The sequence below is a fragment of the Mustela lutreola genome, chromosome X (genome assembly GCF_030435805.1).
Source record: "Mustela lutreola isolate mMusLut2 chromosome X, mMusLut2.pri, whole genome shotgun sequence".
Classification (NCBI taxonomy): Eukaryota; Metazoa; Chordata; class Mammalia; order Carnivora; family Mustelidae; genus Mustela; species Mustela lutreola.
In genome coordinates, this window is record NC_081308.1 from 66,352,662 (window position 1) to 66,373,984 (window position 21,323).

The window sequence follows — 21,323 nt, forward strand, 5'->3', positions numbered from 1 at the left end:
GCATGATACGCTCTAGTTCCATCCATGTTGTCGCAAATGGCAAGATTTCATTTCTTTTGATGGCTGCATAGTATTCCATTGTGTATATAGACCACATCTTCTTGATCCATTCATCTGTTGATGGACATCTAGGTTCTTTCCATAGGTTGGCTATTGTGGACATTGCTGCTATAAACATTCGGGTGCATGTGCCCCTTTGGATCACTACGTTTGTATCTTTAGGGTAAATACCCAATAGTGCAATTGCTGGGTCATAGGGCAGTTCTATTTTCAACATTTTGAGGAACCTCCATGCTGTTTTCCAGAGTGGCTGCACCAGCTTGCATTCCCACCAACAGTGGAGGAGGGTTCCCCTTTCTCCGCATCCTCGCCAGCATCTGTCATTTCCTGACTTGTTGATTTTAGCCATTCTGACTGGTGTGAGGTGATATCTCATTGTGGTTTTGATTTGTATTTCCCCGATGCCGAGTGATATGGAGCACTTTTTCATGTGTCTGTTGGCCATCTGGATGTCTTCTTTGCAGAAATGTCTGTTTATGTCCTCTGCCCATTTCTTGATTGGATTATTTGTTCTTTGGGTGTTGAGTTTGCTAAGTTCTTTATAGATTCTGGACACTAGTCCTTTATCTGATATGTCGTTTGCAAATATCTTCTCCCATTCTGTCAGTTGTCTTTTGATTTTGTTCACTGTTTCCTTTGCTGTGCAAAAGCTTTTGATCTTGATGAAATCCCAATAGTTCATTTTTGCCCTTGCTTCCCTTGCCTTTGGCGTTGTTCCTAGGAAGATGTTGCTGCGGCTGAGGTCGAAGAGGTTGCTGCCTGTGTTCTCCTCAAGGATTTTGATGGATTCCTTTCGCACATTGAGGTCCTTCATCCATTTTGAGTCTATTTTTGTGTGTGGTGTAAGGAAATGGTCCAATTTCATTTTTCTGCATGTGGCTGTCCAATTTTCCCAGCACCATTTATTGAAGAGGCTGTCTTTTTTCCATTGGACATTCTTTCCTGCTTGTCGAAGATTAGTTGACTGTAGAGTTGAGGGTCTATTTCTGGGCTCTCTATTCTGTTCCATTGATCTATGTGTCTGTTTTTGTGCCAGTACCATGCTGTCTTGATGATGATAGCTTTGTAATAGAGCTTGAAGTCCGGGATTGTGATGCCACCAACTTTGGCTTTCTTTTTCAATATCCCTTTGGCTATTCGAGGACTTTTCTGGTTCCATATAAATTTTAGAATTATTTGTTCCATTTCTTTGAAAAAGATGGATGGTACTTTGATAGAAATTGCATTAAATGTGTAGATTGCTTTAGGTAGCATAGACATTTTCACAATATTTATTCGTCCAATCCAGGAGCATGGAACATTTTTCCATTTCTTTGTGTCTTCCTCAATTTCTTTCCAAAAACAGACAAATAGAAATTCCCAGATTATTACCAGGGGGAAATTTGTCAGTGAGACAGTCATCTCTCTCTCTTAGTAGACACCTATCAATGAGGTTTTGATTCTAATATTTGAGTTCACTGCCTTAACTTCCTTTCACTGCTTTAAAAACTTGAACAAAGAGTTGTACCTTCTCTCCAAGCTATTTGAAGGATTATTTGGAGAGAATGGGGTTGGAGGCCCATAGATTGTAGCCAAAGAGCTAAGGATAATTCATGAGAACACAAAACTTGTCCAAGAGTTGTTCCCATTATTTAGCTACCCTCTGCCCCAGAAGAATATAAGATTTTCTCAAGTTGTTTTTTTAAAAGATTTTATTTATTTATTTGAGAGAGAAAGAGAATAGAGTGAGAGGAAAAGAGAGTGTGAGGAGAGAGAGAATCCTAAGCAGATTTAATGCTGAGTGCAGCCACAGGGCTCGATCCAACAACCCTGAGCCAAAGCCAAAACCAAGAGCCAGATGCACACTCAACTTACTGAGCCACTCAGGCACCCAAAGAGTGGCTTTCAAGGTTTAGTCAGCTACTCCTTAGAAGTCTGTCTGATGGTAGCATCAAATTCTAGTGCCAATATATGGCATCACATTTTAAAAGAGCATCATTTTCCTTATTGATATCAATTTCAAAAGTTAGGGTTATCTCTCAAGTATCCTGTATTCCCTTAATTATCTATTTGGTATCTACCATCTATCAAATTATAAAAACCTTTTATGAAGCTGGTTATATCTTCAGTCTATACCAATTCTGGGAGGTAATGAGTTTCATACGTTTTCTAGCCCCTTTGTAAAGGAGGGCTTTATTTTAATTGTCTTAAACTCAATATTTTCTTCAATTTCAAAGAGTTTTCTAGTCCCAGCATATTGGAATTTGGTAAACAACACAAAGCTAACAAAACACATAGGCTATGTGTATTTATAAACTTGGATTATAGCCCTTCTGTTTTTCTATGCTGAAGAGGCCTCTCTCTTTGATCTGTTTTGAGCCCTGAAATGCCATGCAAAATTACAATGGATTTGGATTCAGATTATTTGGGTTTGAATTCTAGATCTGCCACTTAATAAGTATGCGTTCCTGAGAAGCTGGTTAACTTTGCTGATCTCATGATATATGTATACACACACACACACAAACAACCTTATCAATTTGCCTGACAAAGTTTAGAGAACTAATTGACTTAAATGTAAAAGGATCTCATATACTCTTAGGACTTAGTTGACATAAGTTTTCTTCTACTCTTTCCTTCCTCTTAAGTCTTAGTGGTTTGTGTTCTGAGATATGGTAGTAAAAACTACACAGACTTCAGAGGAAGACACACAATGGCTTTGTTCAAAAAGAGTAAAGTGGTTTGTTCCCAGTGCTCTTTTTGATAATGTTTACTTAACGCTTCATTGGTTCATTGATTGTGGAAATAAATAAGTATACAAGGCAACATCACTTAGGGAATAACCTTTGGCTACTTTCCCGGTTTAAAATTGATAGTTGGAATGCCACCATTCTGTATGTATCATTTGGATTAAGTATAGCCCAATGCCTCCATGTTGTCAGGGATACTCACAGTCAACACCAAAGCAGAACAGAGAATCTCTACTTTCCACATAGTAGCTAGGGATTTGTAAGCCAATTTTTCACTGGCTGGGAAAGTGGCTGGGGTTATCACAATCCTAGCTTGGTTCCCTCAGAGTGTATTTCCCTTTTTTTGATGCAACCAATAAATTCTGTACCTCATTAACATAATGTTGGCTTGGTTTATTTTAATATAAAATTTTACATTTGGAAAAGTCCTTAGACACCATTTAGATCAACAGTCTTCATGATGTATAAATGTATAAATCTGCTTTGCACTGTTGCTAACAATTGTTCATCCAGCTTTTGTTTGAATACCTGAAGTAATGGGAAACTTAACTCTTAGGGCAGCCCATGCTATTGTTAGATTTTAGGCATATCTTCCTCATATTAAGTGGAAATATGCCTCCTGGTAATTCTCTCCCATTGTTCCTAACTTTGGTCCCTGGAAAGAAATCATATTTGCTTAAAAACAGACTGGTATCTATACATTTAATGATCTCTTACGACTCAATAATAAGACAAAAGACTCAATAAAAAATAAGTAAAAGACTGAGATACTTTATAAAAAAAAAGAAATATGGCAAACGAGCACATGAAAAGGTGCTTATTATTAATCGTTACATAAGTGCAAAGTAAAACCACAAGGAGATACCACATTATGCACAATAAAATGTTTTAAAATCCCTGACAGCACCAAGTGACAGTGAGGATGTAGAATGACTAGAACTCTCATATATCACTGATGGAGATGCAAAATAGTAGAACTACTTTGCAAAACAGTTTAACAGTTTCTTAGAAAGTTAAACATACAATTACTATACAACCTAGCAATCCACTCTCAGGTATTCACCCAAGAGAAATAAAAATATACATTTCTGTGAAGGCCTGTACATTGATATTCTTATCAGCTTGATTCATAATAGCCCCAAACTGGAAAAAAAACCCAAATGTTCATTTATTTGTGAATAAATAAGCAAACTGAGGTACATCTATAATATAGAATATCACTCAGCAGTAAAAATAAAAAGAAATCACTCATATATGCACTGACATGGATGAACCTTAAATGCACATTACTAAGTGAAAGAAGCCAGATACAAAGGGTTATGATTCAATTTATAGGAGATTCTAAGAAAGGTAAAACTATATAAAGAGAAAACAGGTAATTGGTTGCCAAGGTGAAAAGTGATGACAGCTTATAAATAGGGAAGCGGGATATTTTGAGGATAATGTAAATATTCTTTATCTCGATGGTGGTGGTGTTTACATCACTGTATATATTTGTCAAAACTCATCAGCCTGTATATTTATAAGAATGATTCTTATTGTATGTAAATTATATCTCAATAAACATGACCAGAAAAACCCCAAGGAGGTCTAAAAATGAGTCCTTTTTCTGGGGTGATGTTATGCAGCTAACAAGCCAAGGAACAAAGGCAGTCATTGGGAGCTGGAAGAGATAAGATTTTGTATCTTCCCTTAAGCCTCTGGAAGGAACATGGCTTGTAGATATATTTTCCCACTTCTGCCCTCTAGAACCATTTCAGAATAAATTCTGGTTGTTTTATGCCACCATGTTTGTCATAATTTGTTATGATAGCCCTAGAAAATGAATACAGTCTATACTGTTTTTTCATCCATAAACGAGCCTATGATAATACTTCATAGGGCTGTGATGAGAAGTAAATGAATCAATACCCCTAAGGTACATTAAAGCAGTAGCTGGCACATAAGTGGATTTGAAATGGTATTTTTAAAAAGATTTTATTTATTTTAGAGAGAAAGAGTGCACAAGTGGAGGGGAGTGAGGAGGGCAGAGGGAAAGGAAGACTCTCAAGGAGACTCCACATTGAGTGTGAAGCCCAACACTGGGTTCAGTCCCACAACACTGAGATCATGATGTGAGCTGAAATCAGGAGTCAGATGCTTAACCGACTGAGCTACTCAGGCACCTCTGAAATAGAATGTATTATAATTCTCTAACCTTAGTTATCTTTTAGTCTCCAGTCCCTTTATCTGTTAACTGGTAAAAATAAAAATATTGACCAACAACCTCTAAACAAACAAACAGAAATGGGCCTCTTCCTTTGCTATCTTTTCATTTTAGGTTTTCTAACATTTAGCACAATAGGTAGCTATTTATTCTGACTTCCCAGCCTAACATTTTCATTTTTCTGATAGTCATATTTAAATGTGTTGGGAATTCTAGTCTGTATGATAGAAACCAAGTGGTATGCAACAATGGCAGGAAACAAAATCATGACTCTGAAACAGCATTGGCTGCACTCTGCTGATCTTTCCTCACACATATAGATCTCATCATTTCAGTTCCATATATGCCCCCACTAAGGCGTAAACTGTTGCAAGAGGGTGTTGTAGGAGTCATATTGGGAAGTACAAAGGAGCATGTAAGTTCTAGCTCAGGCCTCTGGGGAAGGATAAAAGCAGGGGAGTAATAGCTTTGAAATGTACATTTAGATGTAGCTATATCAAAAGAGACTTGTCAAAATGTGAAGGAGCAAAATTACTTTTTAAAGTTTTTACCAAGTTACAATAGACATCACTGGATTTTTAGTTTTTAGTTTTTAGTTTTTTTTTTTTCATTTGAGTATAGTTGACACACATTAGATTAGTTTCAGATATACAACATAGTGATTCAACTTCTCTATATATCATGTTATGCTCATCAGAAGTGTAGCTACCATCTGTCCCCATACAATGTTATTACAATATCATTTACTGTATACTCTATGCTGCACCTTTTATCCCTGTGACTTATTCATTCCATAACTGAAAGCCTGTATCTCCCATTCTCCTTCACCCATTTTGCCTGTCCTTGAACCCCCTTCCCTCTGGCAACCATCATTTTGTTCTCTGTATTTATATGTCTGATTCTTTTTTTGTTTATTCATTTGATTTGTTATTTAGACTCCACATATGAGTGAAATCATATGGTATTTGTCTTTCAAAGTCTGACTTATTTCACTTAGCATAATACTCTGTGGGTCCATCCATGTGGTTACAAATAGCAAGATCTCATTCTTTTGTAAAGGCCTATTCAGCCAGAGCGGCCCCTCCCCAGTTGAACAGTCATTTTGTTGTTTATGCAGTAAAACTTAGATGGACCCTGGCCCCCCGAGGGGAACTTACTAAAAAGCAAGTCCGGGAAACCAGTCCCAGGTAACAAAGCCCAAATACAAGGGTGGGTCAGGTCAGGTGGAGATAACAGTCCGAATGCAGGGATGAGTCGGGTCAGGTGGAGACATCCAATCAGTAAAGAGCACATACTGTCTCCCTAGCTACCAAGGAGTGTGGGCCATGCCTTTTGGGCGCCAATTCTGACCAAGGTGATAGGCTAGTTCAAATAGCTACTATGGGGTGAATTGTAATTCAATTGGCCACCCATGTGGGACCTAGTATGACTGTGCAGCTTTCTCTGTGTGTTACAATCTCATTGGCCACCTATGTGTGGCCAAGCCCAACCACATGGCTTTTGCTCTATAAAAGTTAGTCTGTAAGGCAGGGAGGGGTCATCACCCTCTCTGAAAGGCACGTCCCCGACCGGTCCGTTTGACAGTCGGTTTGATTCTCGATGCTTGGCATGAAATAAAGCTTTGCTTGACCTTTGCTTTGTATCAGTCTCACTCCTTTAACCATGGACCTATTATTGGGGGACCCAACACTTTCCTTCATGGCTGCATAATTTTCCACTGTATATATACACACTATTTTTTGTTATCCATTTGTAAATTGACAGACACTTAGATTGCTTCCATATCTTGTTTACTGTATGTAAATCTGCAGTAAACATAAGGGTCCATATATCTTCAAATTAGTGTTTTCATTTTCTTTGCGTAAATACCAATTAGTAAAATTATTGGCTCACATGGTATTTCTATTTTTTTTTAACCTCCATACTGTTTTCCACAGTGGCTATAATAAATTTACACTCCCAACAGCAGTTCTTGTGTGTTCTTTTTTCTCCATAATCTCGCCAACACTTGTTACTTCTGTGGTTTTGATTTTAGCTATCCTGACAGATATAAGGTGATGCCTTACAGTTTTGATTTGCAGTTCCCTGTTGATGAGTGATGTTGAGCATCTTTTCATATGTCTGTAGGTCATCTGTATGGTTTCTTTGGAAAAATGTCCATTCAGGTTTTCTGTCCATTTTTTATTTGGATTGTCTTTCCAAAAAGACATTTTTTTGGTGTTGTGATGTTTAAGTACTTTATATATTTTAGACATTAACCTCTTATCATACACATCATTTGAAAATAACTTCTCCCATTTAGTAGGTTGCTTTTTGTTTTGTTGATGGATTCCTTCAGTATGCAAAAGCTTTTTTATTTTGATGTAGTCCCAATAGTATACTTTTACTGTTGTTTCCCTTACCCCAGGAGACATACCTAGACACATGTTGTTATAATTGATGCCAGAGAAATTACTGCCTGTGTTCTCTTCTAGGAATTTTATTCTTTCAGATCTCACAGTTAGGTCTTTAATCCAATTTGAGTTTATTTTTGTTTATGGTATAAAAGAGTAGTCCAGTTTCATTCTTTTGCATATAGCTGTCCAGTGTTCCCAGCACCGGTTAATAAACAGACTGTCTTTTCCTCATTGTATGTTCTTGTCTTCTTCATCATAGATTAATTAATCATATAATTGTGGGTTTGTTTCTGGTGTCTCTTCAGTTCCACTGATCTATTTTTGCTCCATTGTGTCTACTTTTGTGCCAGTACCATACTATTTGGATTACTATAGCTGTGTAGTTCATCTTAAATACTGGAGTACTTGAAATCTGGAATTGTGATACTTCAAGCTTTGTTCTTCTTTCTCAGGATGGTCCTTACAAAAGTAGTCAAGTCAAGATGAGATCATACTGCATTAGGGTAGGCCCTATGACAGGTGTTCTTATAAGAAAAGGGAAATTTAGATACAAATACAAACAAAGAGAAGATGGTCATGCAAAGACAGCACAAGAAAAGAGCTATGTTGCCACAAACCAAAAAACACAAAGTATTGCCAAGAATCACCAGAAGCTAGGACAAGGCAAGGAAAGAGTCTCCCCTGAAAACTTCAGAAGGAATATGAACTTGACTAAACCTAATTTTGTACTTCCAGTCTCCAAAGCTATGAGAGAATAAATTTCTGTTCTTAAAGACACCCAGTTTGTGGTAACTTGTCATGACAAACTTGGACAATTAATACAGTTCCTGATAAATTCCAATCTCTAATGCTCTAAGAACATTATAACAGTAGCAAATAGGCACAGACTTTGGTGTCAGATGTACCCAGGATCAAATCTTGACTTTGCCACTTAATATATATATTTCCTTTGGGAATTTAATGTCACTAAGTTTCACTTTCTACATCTATAAAATTGTCATAAAAGTACGTGTTCTACATGGTGTGTAGAGCACTAAATAAGATGATGTATGTAAGTCTCTTGGCATAGTACCTGGCACTATGATAAGTACAAAATAAATAGTAGTAGATATTATTATTGTTATTAACATTGGAAAGGACTTAAAGGTCTTTCTTCTAAGAAGTATAATATATTTTAGGACTATAATTCCTACTACTACCTTTATAAATATATTGTCAAAAGTCATGCATTCATATTTTGTAAGTAGAGCAACTGAGATCAAAAGAAGTAGCATATGTTGACCTAGTCATGCTGAATCCAGTGAACAGAAGGAACTAAAGCCTAGATAATCTGAACCACAGTCCTGAATATTATATATTGTATAATCCTTGCTACACAGGATTCACAAATTCTTTTTTAAGACATGAGTACATATCTTTTTCTATAGATCATAGAAACAAAGTCCATAATAATAATTTTGCTTTCATAAGACTGTTTTACATAGATGATCTTATTCAGCATCATAGTATCAGTATTTTGAAGATCTTGATATGAGGATCTGGGATGCACCTGATGTTAGCAATTTAATAGGGTTCAAGGATAGGTGAGAATAGGAGATGAATTTAGGAAAGACATCACGCACAATATGTCAGAAAAACCCAAATATAATCAAGAATAACATACTGACCATAGTTGCTTATCATCAAAAAGGGCCATTAATCATTTTAAGTAAAAGTTTCACTCATCCTTTGAGAATTCATTTGCATACTAGTTTCATACTAAATTCTCTGGTTTCCCTTTTCAAGTTAAAAAGAGTTGTAGCTATTTACCTTTTTAGAAAAAGATGTCATTCCTAAATATTGAACTTCTGTGGGCTGAATTGTGTTCCCCCAAGATTTACATGTTGAAATCCTAACCCCCAATACCTCAGACTGTGACTGAGGGTTTTTTAAACCCTGGAGATAGGGGTTTTTAAAAGAAGAACTTAATTTAAAATGAGGTCCCTAGGGTGAGCCCTAATCATTATGACTGGTGTCCTTATAAAAAGGATATTAGGACACAGAGAATGAAGACCATGTAAGGACACAGAAAGATGGCCATCTACAAACCAAAAAGAAGAGCCTCAGGAGAAACTAACCATGATAGTATCTTAATGTTGGACTTCTCACCTCAAAAACTGTGAGAAAGTAAATTTCTTTAAGAATTCAGTTTGTGGTACTTTGTTATTGCAGCCCTAGCAAGTTAATATAAGAATGATTTAGGTTCCCAATTAAAAATCCAGAGCATAGGGGTGCCTGAGTGGCTCAGCAGGTTAAAGCCTCTGTCTTCGGCTCAGGTCATGATCCCAGGCTCCTGGGATTGAGCCCCATATTGGGCTCTCTGCTCAGCAGGGAGCCTGCTTCCTTCCTCTCTCTCTCTCTCTCTGCCTGCCTCTCTGCCTACTTGTGATCTCTCTCTCTCTCTGTCAAATAAATAAATAAATAAATCTTAAAAAAAATCCAGAGCATAGAAGTATTTGCTTTGTGTCTACTTCTTGATTATATTAATCTTGACTTATTGGTCATATATGAGACATCAGAAAGCTGAAAGGGCACTGGGAGGAAACAGTTTGGGCCACGGTATGATCTATTATACTCACATTCATACGGCACAGGAAATCTTCAGTTAGGTTTTGAGCACTTATCTCGATGTTCTTAATAATAGACTATTTTATACTTATTACTGTAAAATTACTATATAATGTGGATTTGGGGAACCAAATGAATCTCTCTTTAGAGGCTAACCTACTTCTAAAAGAATATTATATTGCAGCACAGGGGTGGCTCAGTCAGTTAAAATTTGACTTCAGCAAGGTCATGATCTCAGGTTCCTGAGATCAAGTCCAGTCCTGGGATTGAGCCTGGCATTGGGCTCCCTGCTCAGTGGGAATTCCGCTTATCCCTCTCCTTGCTCTGCCCATCCCACTCCACTCATGCTATCTCTCTCAAATTATTAGTTTTAGAGGTAGAATTTAGTGATTCGCTCATTGCATATAACACTCAGTGCTCATTATATCATGTACCCTCCTTAATGCCCATCACCCAATTATCCCGTCTCTCCAACCACCTCCCTGAAGCAACCCTGTTTGTTTCCTAGAGTTCAGCGTCTCTTTTGGTTTGCCTCCTCTCAGTATTCATCTTATTTTATTTTTCTTTCCCTTCCCCTATATTCATCTGCTTTTGTCTTAAATTTCAGATATGAATGAAATCATATGGTATTTGTCTTTCTCTGACTAACCAATTTCACTTAGCATAATACCTTCTAGTTCCACCCACATCATTGCACATAGCAACACTTCATTCTTTTTGATGGCTGATTCCACTTTTTGATTCCACTGCATGTGTGTGTGTGTGTGTGTGTGTGTGTGTGTGTATCTCACATCTTCTTTATTGCAAAGGACCATATTTTTAAATAAAGTATCTAGGTTTTAGGTGGTTATAAATTTGGAGAGAGCTCTTCAAATAAGTAAAAGAACCATTAAGCAGACAAGAAATGGAAAAACTTTTGCAGTATGTTTGATTATGGTTTTCATAAGCTGTGGAGACTGAATAAAAGGTTATGTGATTTGAGGTCTTCATTTATTTGGCAATAATATTTTCTTTGCCAATCCCAAATAATATTCCTACTGGCAGTTCCTACACTACTTTAATAGTGCAGTGTAAATTGAAACAAGACACAAATTCCTCATGTTATAAGGGACACAGATATTTATTAGGCCTATTGGTCAGGTTCTAGGCAAGGTTTACCAATTTATGCCAGATACTTGGATGTCTAATACTTTCTGAATAAATTTTATGGCATCTCCCAGTAACCAACTCTAGTCTTTAGAAGTTCCTTATAAGTCTAACTTTCTCTCTTCTGGTTACAATCAAATCTAATTTCAGCTTATTTATCCCACTGTCTTTGAGAGCCCTCACATAAAAATGTTATAACTGATACTGTTCATACTTAACATTTACAAAGCAGTTTACTACTGTATACTTCAATTCCCATATAATTTCATGCTTGCTAACTTACAATAAATCTGTAACATGTTACTAATCTCATCTCCTTTTATAGAACTTGAGGTTCAGAGAAGTTGAGTTACTTACTAAAAATCATAGGGCTAGTAAATGATAGAGCTGTAAGTCCAATTCAGATCTTCTGTGCCTAAATTCTGTGCTTTGTCCCATTATGCCCCACTGCAGAATAAAGAAGCAAAATCTAATTCTTTATTATATTGATAAATATGAGAGCTATCAGGAAAAAACTGCTTGGAATCCTAATGTCAGGAAGGAGCTTAAAAATCATACATTGTATTTCCTTGATGATGAGTGATATTGAGCAACTTTTCATGTATCCATTGGCCATCTATATGTCTTTTTTGGAAAAATGTCTATTCATGACTTCTGCCCATTTCTTAAATGGATTATTTGTTCTTTGGGTGTTGAGTTTGATAAGATCATTATAGATTTTGGATACTCATACCTTTATCAGGTATATCATTTGCAAGGATCTTCTCCCATTCCAATACCTTTATCAGCTATTGACATACCTTTATCAGGTATGTCATTTGCAAATATCTTCTCCCATTCCAATGGTTGCCTTTTAGTTTTGTTGATTGTTTCCTTCACTCTGCAGAAGCTTTTTATCTTGATGAAGTTCCAATAGTTCATTTTTGCTTTTGTTTCCCTTGCCTCTGAAGATTTATCTAGAAAGAAGATGCTATGGATGATGTCAAAAAGGTTGTTGTCAGGGGTATTAGAGAGGAGAAGGGAGTTGGGGTAAATTGGAAGGGGAGGTGAATCATGAGAGACTATGGACTCTGAAAAACAATCTGAGGGGTCTGAAGTGGCGGGGGGGTGGGAGGTTGGGGTACCAGGTAGTGGGTATTATAGAGGGCATGGATTGCATGGAGCACTGGGTGTGGTGAAAAAATAATGAATACTGTTTTTCTGAAAATAAATAAATTGAAAAAAAAAAAGTTTGTTGTCTGTGTTCTCCAGAATTTTGATGGTTTCCTGTTTCACTTTTAGGTCTTTCACCCATTTTAAATTTATTTTTGTATGTGGTGTAAGAAAGTGGTCCAAATGGATAAAGAAGCTGTGGTAGTTATCTACAGTGGAATATTACTCAGACATAAAAAGGAATGAAATCTTGCTATTTGCAACGATGTGGATGGATTTAGAGTGCATTATACAAAGTGAAATAAGTCATTTGGAGAAAGATAAATACCATATGATTTCACTCATATGTGGAATTTAAGAAACAAAACTGATGAACATAGGGGATAAAGAGAGAGGCAAAACATAGAAGAGACTTAACTATAGAGAACAAATTGAGGGTTGCTGGAAGGGAGGTGGACAGAGGGGTTGGATTAAACAGGTGATGGGCATTAAGGGCAGCACTTGTTGAGATGAGCCCTGGTTGTTGTATGTAAGTGATGAATCACTAAATTCTACATCTGAAACTAATATTACATTGTATATTAACTAACTGGAATTTAAATAAATACTTGAAACAAATAAACAATCATACATTATGACCACAAAAGATCCTGAATACACAAAGTAATCTTGAAAAACAAAACTGGAGGTATCACAATTCCAGACTTCAATTATATTATAAATCTGTAGTAATCAGTATGGTACTGGCACAAAAATAGACACATAGATCAATAGAACAGAATAGAAAGCCCAGAATTAAACCCAAAATCATATGGGTAATTAATCTTTAACAAAGCAGGAAAGAATATTGAAAAAGAAAAAAGAGAGAAAAACCAAGAAACAGTGTCTTAACTATAGAGAACAAACTGATGGTTACAAGAGAGGAATGGGAATTTGTCAAATAGTTGATAAAAGAAGAAGAAATCGTACACTGTGGTAACATAATCTAAAGAATTTAAATCCTGGTAACTGGACTGATGCTACTAGGAAGGCTCTGAATAGTCAAGCTTACAAATGACACTCCACACTGGTGTGATTGAGTTCACTGGTAATATACATAAAATGAAGATACAGAACTTTGGATACTAGATTAAACAGCAATTGAGCATCAGGTTTCTCATTAAGGAGCTCAGCTAAGCAAATAAGGAAGCTGTAAATTGAAAAGTAAAAGACCAGTACAAGTTTACTTAAGAGTACAAACTTTGAAGTCAGACAGGTATGGGTGTAAATTCTCCCACTTACTAGGTAGATGACCTGGGATAATTTAGTTAACCTTTCTAAACTTCAGTTTCCTTCACAATAAAATGGATACAAGAGTGCCTGTATCACTGCATTTATGTAAATATTGAAGGACTTAATGTACATATAAAACTTAGTAGGGTACCCAACACAATAAGTGATAGTTTCCAATAATAAGATAATTGTCATTATTCTTATTATGATAGAGCATAAGTAAAGCCCCAGCTCAACTTGTCTTCAAAGTGTATTGTGGAAAATTATGTTTATATTATGTTTATGCACATACATAAAGTGATCTCTGACCTGAGGAACCATACGTGAGAAAAAGAGACAACTTAAGACTTGCTCTAAGGCTACAATAATAGTAGCAAATATTGGTTAGGCCATAGTATGGCTTTATTTACCACTATTCTAAGTGTTTTGCATGTATGAACACATTAAATTTTCATAGCAACTCTATGAAATAGGTTGTATTAGTATTTCTATTCCAGAAATGATAAGATAGACACAAAAAGGTTGAATAATTTACTAAGAAGTAGTGGTACCAGGACCAGAATTTAGTGAGGATAGCTCCAGAACCCATACTTTTAACTACCGTGTTCTACTGTCTTCCCACCACTCTACTCTGTTGCCTCTATAGCCAATCCCTCTGTTCAATGATTAATACCATGAAGGCTTATTTGTAAAATGCTTTATCTGCATCTATTGAAATGATTATATGGTTCTTACTCTATTATTAATGTGGTATAACACACTGACTTGCACATGATGAACCACACTTGTAACCAAGGAATAAATCCCACTTGACCATGAGGAATGATTTCTAAATATATTGTTGGATTTGGTTTGGTAGTATTTTACTGAGGAATTCTTTTTTAAAAAAGATTTTATCTATTTATTTTGACAGAGAGAGAGACATTGAGAGGGGGAACACAAGCAGGGGGAGTTGGAGAGGGAGAAGCAGGTTTCCCACTGAGCAGGGAGCCTATTGCTGGGCTCGATCCCAGGACTCTGAGATCATAACCTAAGCTGAAGGCAGACACTTAATGACTGAGCCATCAAGGCACCCCTTACTAAGGAATTCTGCATTCGTGTACATCAGGAGTATTGGCTTCTAGTTCTCTTTTTAAGTGGAGTCCTTATCTGGCTTTAGTAACAGGGTAATGCATTTGAAAAAGTACAACATCCATTCATGATAAAAACACTCAACAAAGTAAGTTAAGAGAAAACATCCCTCAACATCATAAAGACTATATGTGAAAAACACACAACTAATATTATCATCAGTGGGGAAAAGCTGACAACTTTTTCTCTACAGTAAGGAAGAAGACAAGGATGTCCACTCTCACCACTGTTATTTAACATAGTAGCAGAAGGCCTAGCCACAGCAAACAATGAAAAGAATTGTACTCAAACTGGCAAGGAAGAAGTAAAACTTTCACTATTTGCAGATGATATGAAGTGTTATATAGAAAGCCCGAAGATTCCACCAAAAAACTGCTAGAACTGATATATGAATTCAGTAAAGTTCCAGGATACAAAATCAACATAGAGAAACCTGTTGCATTTCTGTATAGCAATAATGAAGCAGCAGAAAGAGAAATTGAGAAAACAATTCTATTTACAACTGCAACCAAAAAAAGAAGATAACTAGGAATAAACCTAACCAATGAGGTAAAAGAACTGTACTCTGGAAACTAGAAGACACTGATGAAAGAAATTTAAGAGGACAGAAAGAAATGGAAAGATATTCCACACTTATGGATTGGAAGAGCAAATATTATTAAAATGTCTATAGTACCCTAAACCATCTACACATTCAATGCAATCCCTACCAAAATACCACCAGCATTTTTAACAGAGCTAGAACAAACTATCCTAAAGTTTGTATGGAACCACAAAAGACCCTGAATAGCCTAAGGAACGTTGAAAAAGAAAACCAAAGCTGGTGGCATCACAATTCTGGACTTCAAGCTCTATTACAAAGCTGTAATCATCAAGAAAGTATGGTACTGGCACAAAAACAGATACATAGATCAATGGTAGAGAATAAAGAATCCAAAAATGGACCCTCAACTCATGGTCAACAAAGCAGGAAAGAATATCTAATGGAAAAAAGACTCTTCAACAAATGGTGTTGGGGAAACTGGACAGCCACATGCAGAAGAATGAAACTCGACCATTCTCTCACACCATACACAAAGATAAATTCGAAGTGGATGAAAGACCTCAATGTGAGACAGAAATCCATCAAGATCCTAGAGGAAAACACAGGCAGAAACCTCTTCCACTTTAGCCGCTACAAATTCTTGCTAGACATGTCTCCAAAGGCAAGGGAAACAAAGGCGAAAATGAACTAATGGGACTTCATCAAGATAAAAACCTTTTGCATACCAAAGAAAACAGTTGACAAAACCAAAAGACAACCGACAGAATGGGAGAAGATACTTGCAAATGACATATCAGATAAAGGGCTCGAATTCAAAACATAAAGAACTTATACAGCTCAACACCCCAAAAACAAATGATCCAATTAAGAAATGGGCAGAAGTCATTCACAGACATTTTTCCAACGAAGACATCCAGATGGTCCAAAGACACATGAAAAGATGCTCATCATCACTTATCATCAGGGAAATGCAAATCAAAACTACAATGAAGGATCACCTCACATCTGCAGAATGGCTAAAACCAAAATCACAAGAAACAACAAGTATTGGTGAGGGTATGGAGAAAGGGGAGCCCTCTCGCATTGTTGGTGAGAATGCAAACTGGTACAGTCAATATTATGGAAAATATTATGGGGATTCCTCAAAAAATTAAAATAGAACTACTCTATGATACAGTAATTACACAACTGTGTTCTTACTTCAAAAATACAAAACAGTAGTTGAAAGGGATACAAGCACCCATATATTTATTGCAGCATTATTCAAAATAGGCAAAAGTAAAAGCAGCCCAAGTGTACCTTGATGGATGAAGAAGATGTGGTGAATATATACAATCAAATATTACTCAGCTCCAGAAAATTAAATCTTGAAATTTGTAACAAAACAGATGGAGGTAGAGAGTATAATGCTAAGTGAAGTAAGTTGGTCAGAGAAGGACAAATACCATATGATTTCATTTATATGGAATTTAAGAAACAAAACAAGAAAGAAACAAAACAAGCACAGAAAAAAAAAAGATGAAGAGAGACAAACCAAAAAACAGACTCTTGGGGCGCCTGAGTGGCTCAGTGGGTTAAGCCTCTGCCTTCAGCTCAGGTCATGATCTCGGGGTCCTGGGATCAAGCCCCACATCAGGCTCTCTGTTCAGTGTGGAACCTGCTTCCCTCCTCTCTCTGTCTCTGCCTCTCTGCCTACTTGTGATCTCTCTCTCTCTGTCAGATAAGTGGATGAAATCTTTGAAAAAAAAAAAAGGAAAAAAAAAACCAGACTCTTAACTATAGAGAACAAACTAGTGGTTACCAAAGGGCAGTTAGTTTGGGGGATGGTGAAAGAGGTGATGGCGAATAATGGGTACACTTATGATGAGCACTGAGTAATGTATAGAATTGTGAATCACTATATTGTACATCTGAAATTAATATAATACTCTATGTTAAGTATACTTCATTAAGATAAACAAAAATGCATAATATAAACATTATGTAATTACTGAATTACAAGTTAATCTCATGAAGTGAGAATTAAAAGTGGCTATATAAATACTTATGGTTATGCCTGAAAAAAGAACATGAGACTATGTTTGTTAAGACTCATGCTTAGTTTACACATTTTTTAATGGAAAATTCCTCAGTCTCTTCACAGTAGTAGTATAAATTGCAGATTAAGACAGATAGGGGTGAAGAATGGAGAATAAGTAAATTTATTGCAACTGTGATGGTGAAGGACTAATCCTTTTAAATTTCCTTGTGGGACCCTTTTCCCACACCTTTAAGAAGGAATGAATTGCTCAGGAAAGCAAGGTACCTAGGACAACAGTTATGAAGCACGAGCCTAGGGTCACTATGGCCAACAATATGGTTGCCTATGTCTTTCTCTATCATAAATACTGGTAACTTCCAAATTCCTATCCTATAGCAAAAGGGGTCACTGAAAATATGTTCTGCTTTATCTCTGGGTAAGCTCCGGGTATGCCTCCTGAAAAAATGTTAACCTAAACTTTCCACTCAGTTCAATATTTCTGGGAAAGTTGCTCAATTTATAGGCTTTTATGTAATTCACTTTTAGATAGAAAGAGGGATACAACTCTGACAAATACAATTTACAACATTATCTTACCTTTTTCTGCTGGGCTCAATACAGTCACTGTGAAAAGAAAATAGAAAGGTCAAAATTAGTGATATTTAAAAACAATTTTTCTTTTCCTTTTTTAAGATATATTTATTTATTTGAGAGAGAGAGAGAGAGAATGAGAAAGGGCAGTGGGAAAGAGAGAGTCTTAAGCAGACTCCATGCTAAGCATGGAGCCTGATGCAGGGCTTGATCTCACAATCCTGAGATCACGACCTGAGCCAAAACCGAGTCAAATGCTTAACCACTGCACCACCCAGGTGCCCCCAAACATCATTTTTCTAGTCCATCTTTCCACAGAATCATATTTAAGCTATGTATTCAGTAGAATAAAAATTTAGGAAAACAAGCAGCCTGCTAAGATGAGGGAAGGCAAGCATGATTAAATTCCATCCTTTGCTATCTTTCTTCATCTTAAGTTTGAGCTAATTAAGAATTTGTACTCATTCAATAAATACAGATATAACCAGATTTTTAAAAATTCTACCTATCGGAAAATCTTGACCTATGTAAGAGCTTAAAAGCCAATCAATTAGGAGATGACCATTCATTTTCTCAAAGTAGTCACTGGAGAACATCTTTAAATACCAAGCTTCTCTTATATATTTAGAGTTAATTTAGTGTGGAGGTTGCATGCCATCTCTGAGGTCAAACTGCCTGGGTTAAAAACCCAGTTGCACTATTTTGTGACCTTAGGGAGGTTTATTAACTTCCCTAATATTACCTACCTTACAAGGTTACTTGAGATTCAAATGAGTTAATGCGTGAAACTGTTGTTTTTTTTTTTTTTATCAGCATATTTTTTTTAAATATAATTTTTTATTTTTTATAAACATATATTTTTATCCCCAGGGGTACAGGTCTGTGAATCACCAGGTTTACACACTTCACAGCACTCACCAAAACACATACCCTCCCCAATGTCCATAATCCCACCCCCTTCTCCCAAACCCCCTCCCCCCAGCAACCCTCAGTTTGTTTTGTGAGATTAAGAGTCACTTATGGTTTGTCTCCCTCCCAATCCCATCTTCTTTCATTTATTCTTCTCGTACCCACTTAAGCCCCCATGTTGCATCACCACTTCCTCATATCAGGGAGATCATATGATAGTTGTCTTTCTCTGCTTGACTTATTTCGCTAAGCATGATACGCTCTAGTTCCATCCATGTTGTCGCAAATGGCAAGATTTCATTTCTTTTGATGGCTGCATAGTATTCCATTGTGTATATAGACCACATCTTCTTGATCCATTCATCTGTTGATGGACATCTAGGTTCTTTCCATAGTTTGGCGATTGTGGACATTGCTGCTATAAACATTCGGGTGCACGTGCCCCTTTGGATCACTACGTTTGTATCTTTAGGATAAATACCCAATAGTGCAATTGCTGGGTCATAGGGCAGTTCTATTTTCAACATTTTGAGGAACCTCCATGCTGTTTTCCAGAGTGGCTGCACCAGCTTGCATTCCCACCAACAGTGGAGGAGGGTTCCCCTTTCTCCGCATCCTCGCCAGCATCTGTCATTTCCTGACTTGTTGATTTTAGCCATTCTGACTGGTGTGAGGTGATATCGCATTGTGGTTTTGATTTGTATTTCCCTGATGCCGAGTGATATGGAGCACTTTTTCATGTGTCTGTTGGCCATCTGGATGTCTTCTTTGCAGAAATGTCTGTTCATGTCCTCTGCCCATTTCTTGATTGGATTATTTGTTCTTTGGGTGTTGAGTTTGCTAAGTTCTTTATAGATTCTGGACACTAGTCCTTTATCTGATATGTCGTTTGCAAATATCTTCTCCCATTCTGTCAGTTGTCTTTTGATTTTGTTAACTGTTTCCTTTGCTGTGCAAAAGCTTTTGATCTTGATGAAATCCCAATAGTTCATTTTTGCCCTTGCTTCCCTTGCCTTTGGCGTTGTTCCTAGGAAGATGTTGCTGCGGCTGAGGTCGAAGAGGTTGCTGCCCGTGTTCTCCTCAAGGATTTTGATGGATTCCTTTCGCACATTGAGGTCCTTCATCCATTTTGAGTCTATTTTTGTGTGTGGTGTAAGGGAATGGTCCAATTTCATTTTTCTGCATGTGGCCGTCCAATTTTCCCAGCACCATTTATTGAAGAGGCTGTCTTTTTTCCATTGGACATTCTTTCCTGCTTTGTCGAAGATTAGTTGACCATAGAGTTGAGAGTCTATTTCTGGGCTCTCTATTCTGTTCCATTGATCTATGTGTCTGTTTTTGTGCCAGTACCATGCTGTCTTGATGATGACAGCTTTGTAATAGAGCTTGAAGTCCGGGATTGTGATGCCACCAACGTTGGCTTTCTTTTTCAATATCCCTTTAGCTATTCGAGGTCTTTTCTGGTTCCATATAAATTTTAGAATTATTTGTTCCATTTCCTTGAAAAAGATGGATGGTACTTTGATAGGAATTGCATTAAATGTGTAGATTGCTTTAGGTAGCATAGACATTTTCACAATATTTATTCTTCCAATCCAGGAGCATGGAACATTTTTCCATTTCTTTGTGTCTTCCTCAATTTCTTTCATGAGTACTTTATAGTTTTCTGAGTATAGATTCTGTGTCTCTTTGGTTAGGTTTATTCCTAGGTATCTTATGGTTTTGGGTGCACTGCCTTATGTGATATATACATAATTTTTGCTCAAAATGTCATTTGAGCAAAGTGAGGCCTTTCTTTAGTCACCACCATCTGTGAGAATTTATACTAAGTGTTAAGGCAAAGTGAAACTATAAGGCATGGCTTTCAATCTTGAGAAATTATTCAGTTAAGATGGTTTTCAGGGGAGCTGGGGTGGATCACTTGGTTAAGCATCTGACTCTTGATTTTGGATCAGGTCATGATCTTAGCATCCTGGGATCCTGCCCTGAACTGAGCTCTGCACTGGGTATAGAGCCTGCTTGGGATTCTCTCTCTCTCTCTTTCTCTTCCCCTCCCCCACCACTTGCATGTGCACTCTCTTTAGAAGAGAAAAAAAATTCTTTAAATTAAAAAAACAAATGGTTTTCATACACAAAGATAAATACTTATGGTCAGAAAAATGGGGGAAAAATCCAAACAGAGAGTGATAGGGGCTATTCTATTCTATTCTAGGGGCTATTTCCTCAAGTCATTCATCAGTTATACTTCCTCTTTCTCTTCATTTCCAGGTCTACTTTTGTTGAGTCTTAAAAATTTATCCTTTTAATAAACATTTGAATGAACTATTCTATTTGGGGATGAAAGACCTCAGTGTGAGACAGGAATCCATCAAAATCCTTGAGGAGAACACAGGCAAAAACCTCTTTAACTTCAGCTGCAACAACTTTTTCTTAGAAACCACCAAAGGCAAGAGAAGCAAAAACAAAAATGAACGCTTGGGATTTCATCAGGATCAAAAGCTTTTGCACAGCAAAGGAAACAGTCAACAAAACCAAAAGACAACTGACAGAATGGGAGAAG

The 21,323-nt window shown here is 36.8% G+C and overlaps 1 protein-coding gene across 3 annotated transcripts in view; it reads right to left on the reverse strand.

Moving 5' to 3' along the window:
- ZDHHC15 (zinc finger DHHC-type palmitoyltransferase 15) overlaps positions 1–21,323 on the reverse strand; it is a 209,889-nt gene that overhangs the window by 122,296 nt on the left and 66,270 nt on the right. For all 3 annotated transcript variants that reach the window (XM_059156695.1, XM_059156696.1, XM_059156694.1), the window contains exon 2: positions 17,861–17,887. In XM_059156695.1, the coding sequence (XP_059012678.1) occupies positions 17,861–17,887 (27 nt within the window). The remainder of the gene's footprint in view (positions 1–17,860; positions 17,888–21,323) is intronic.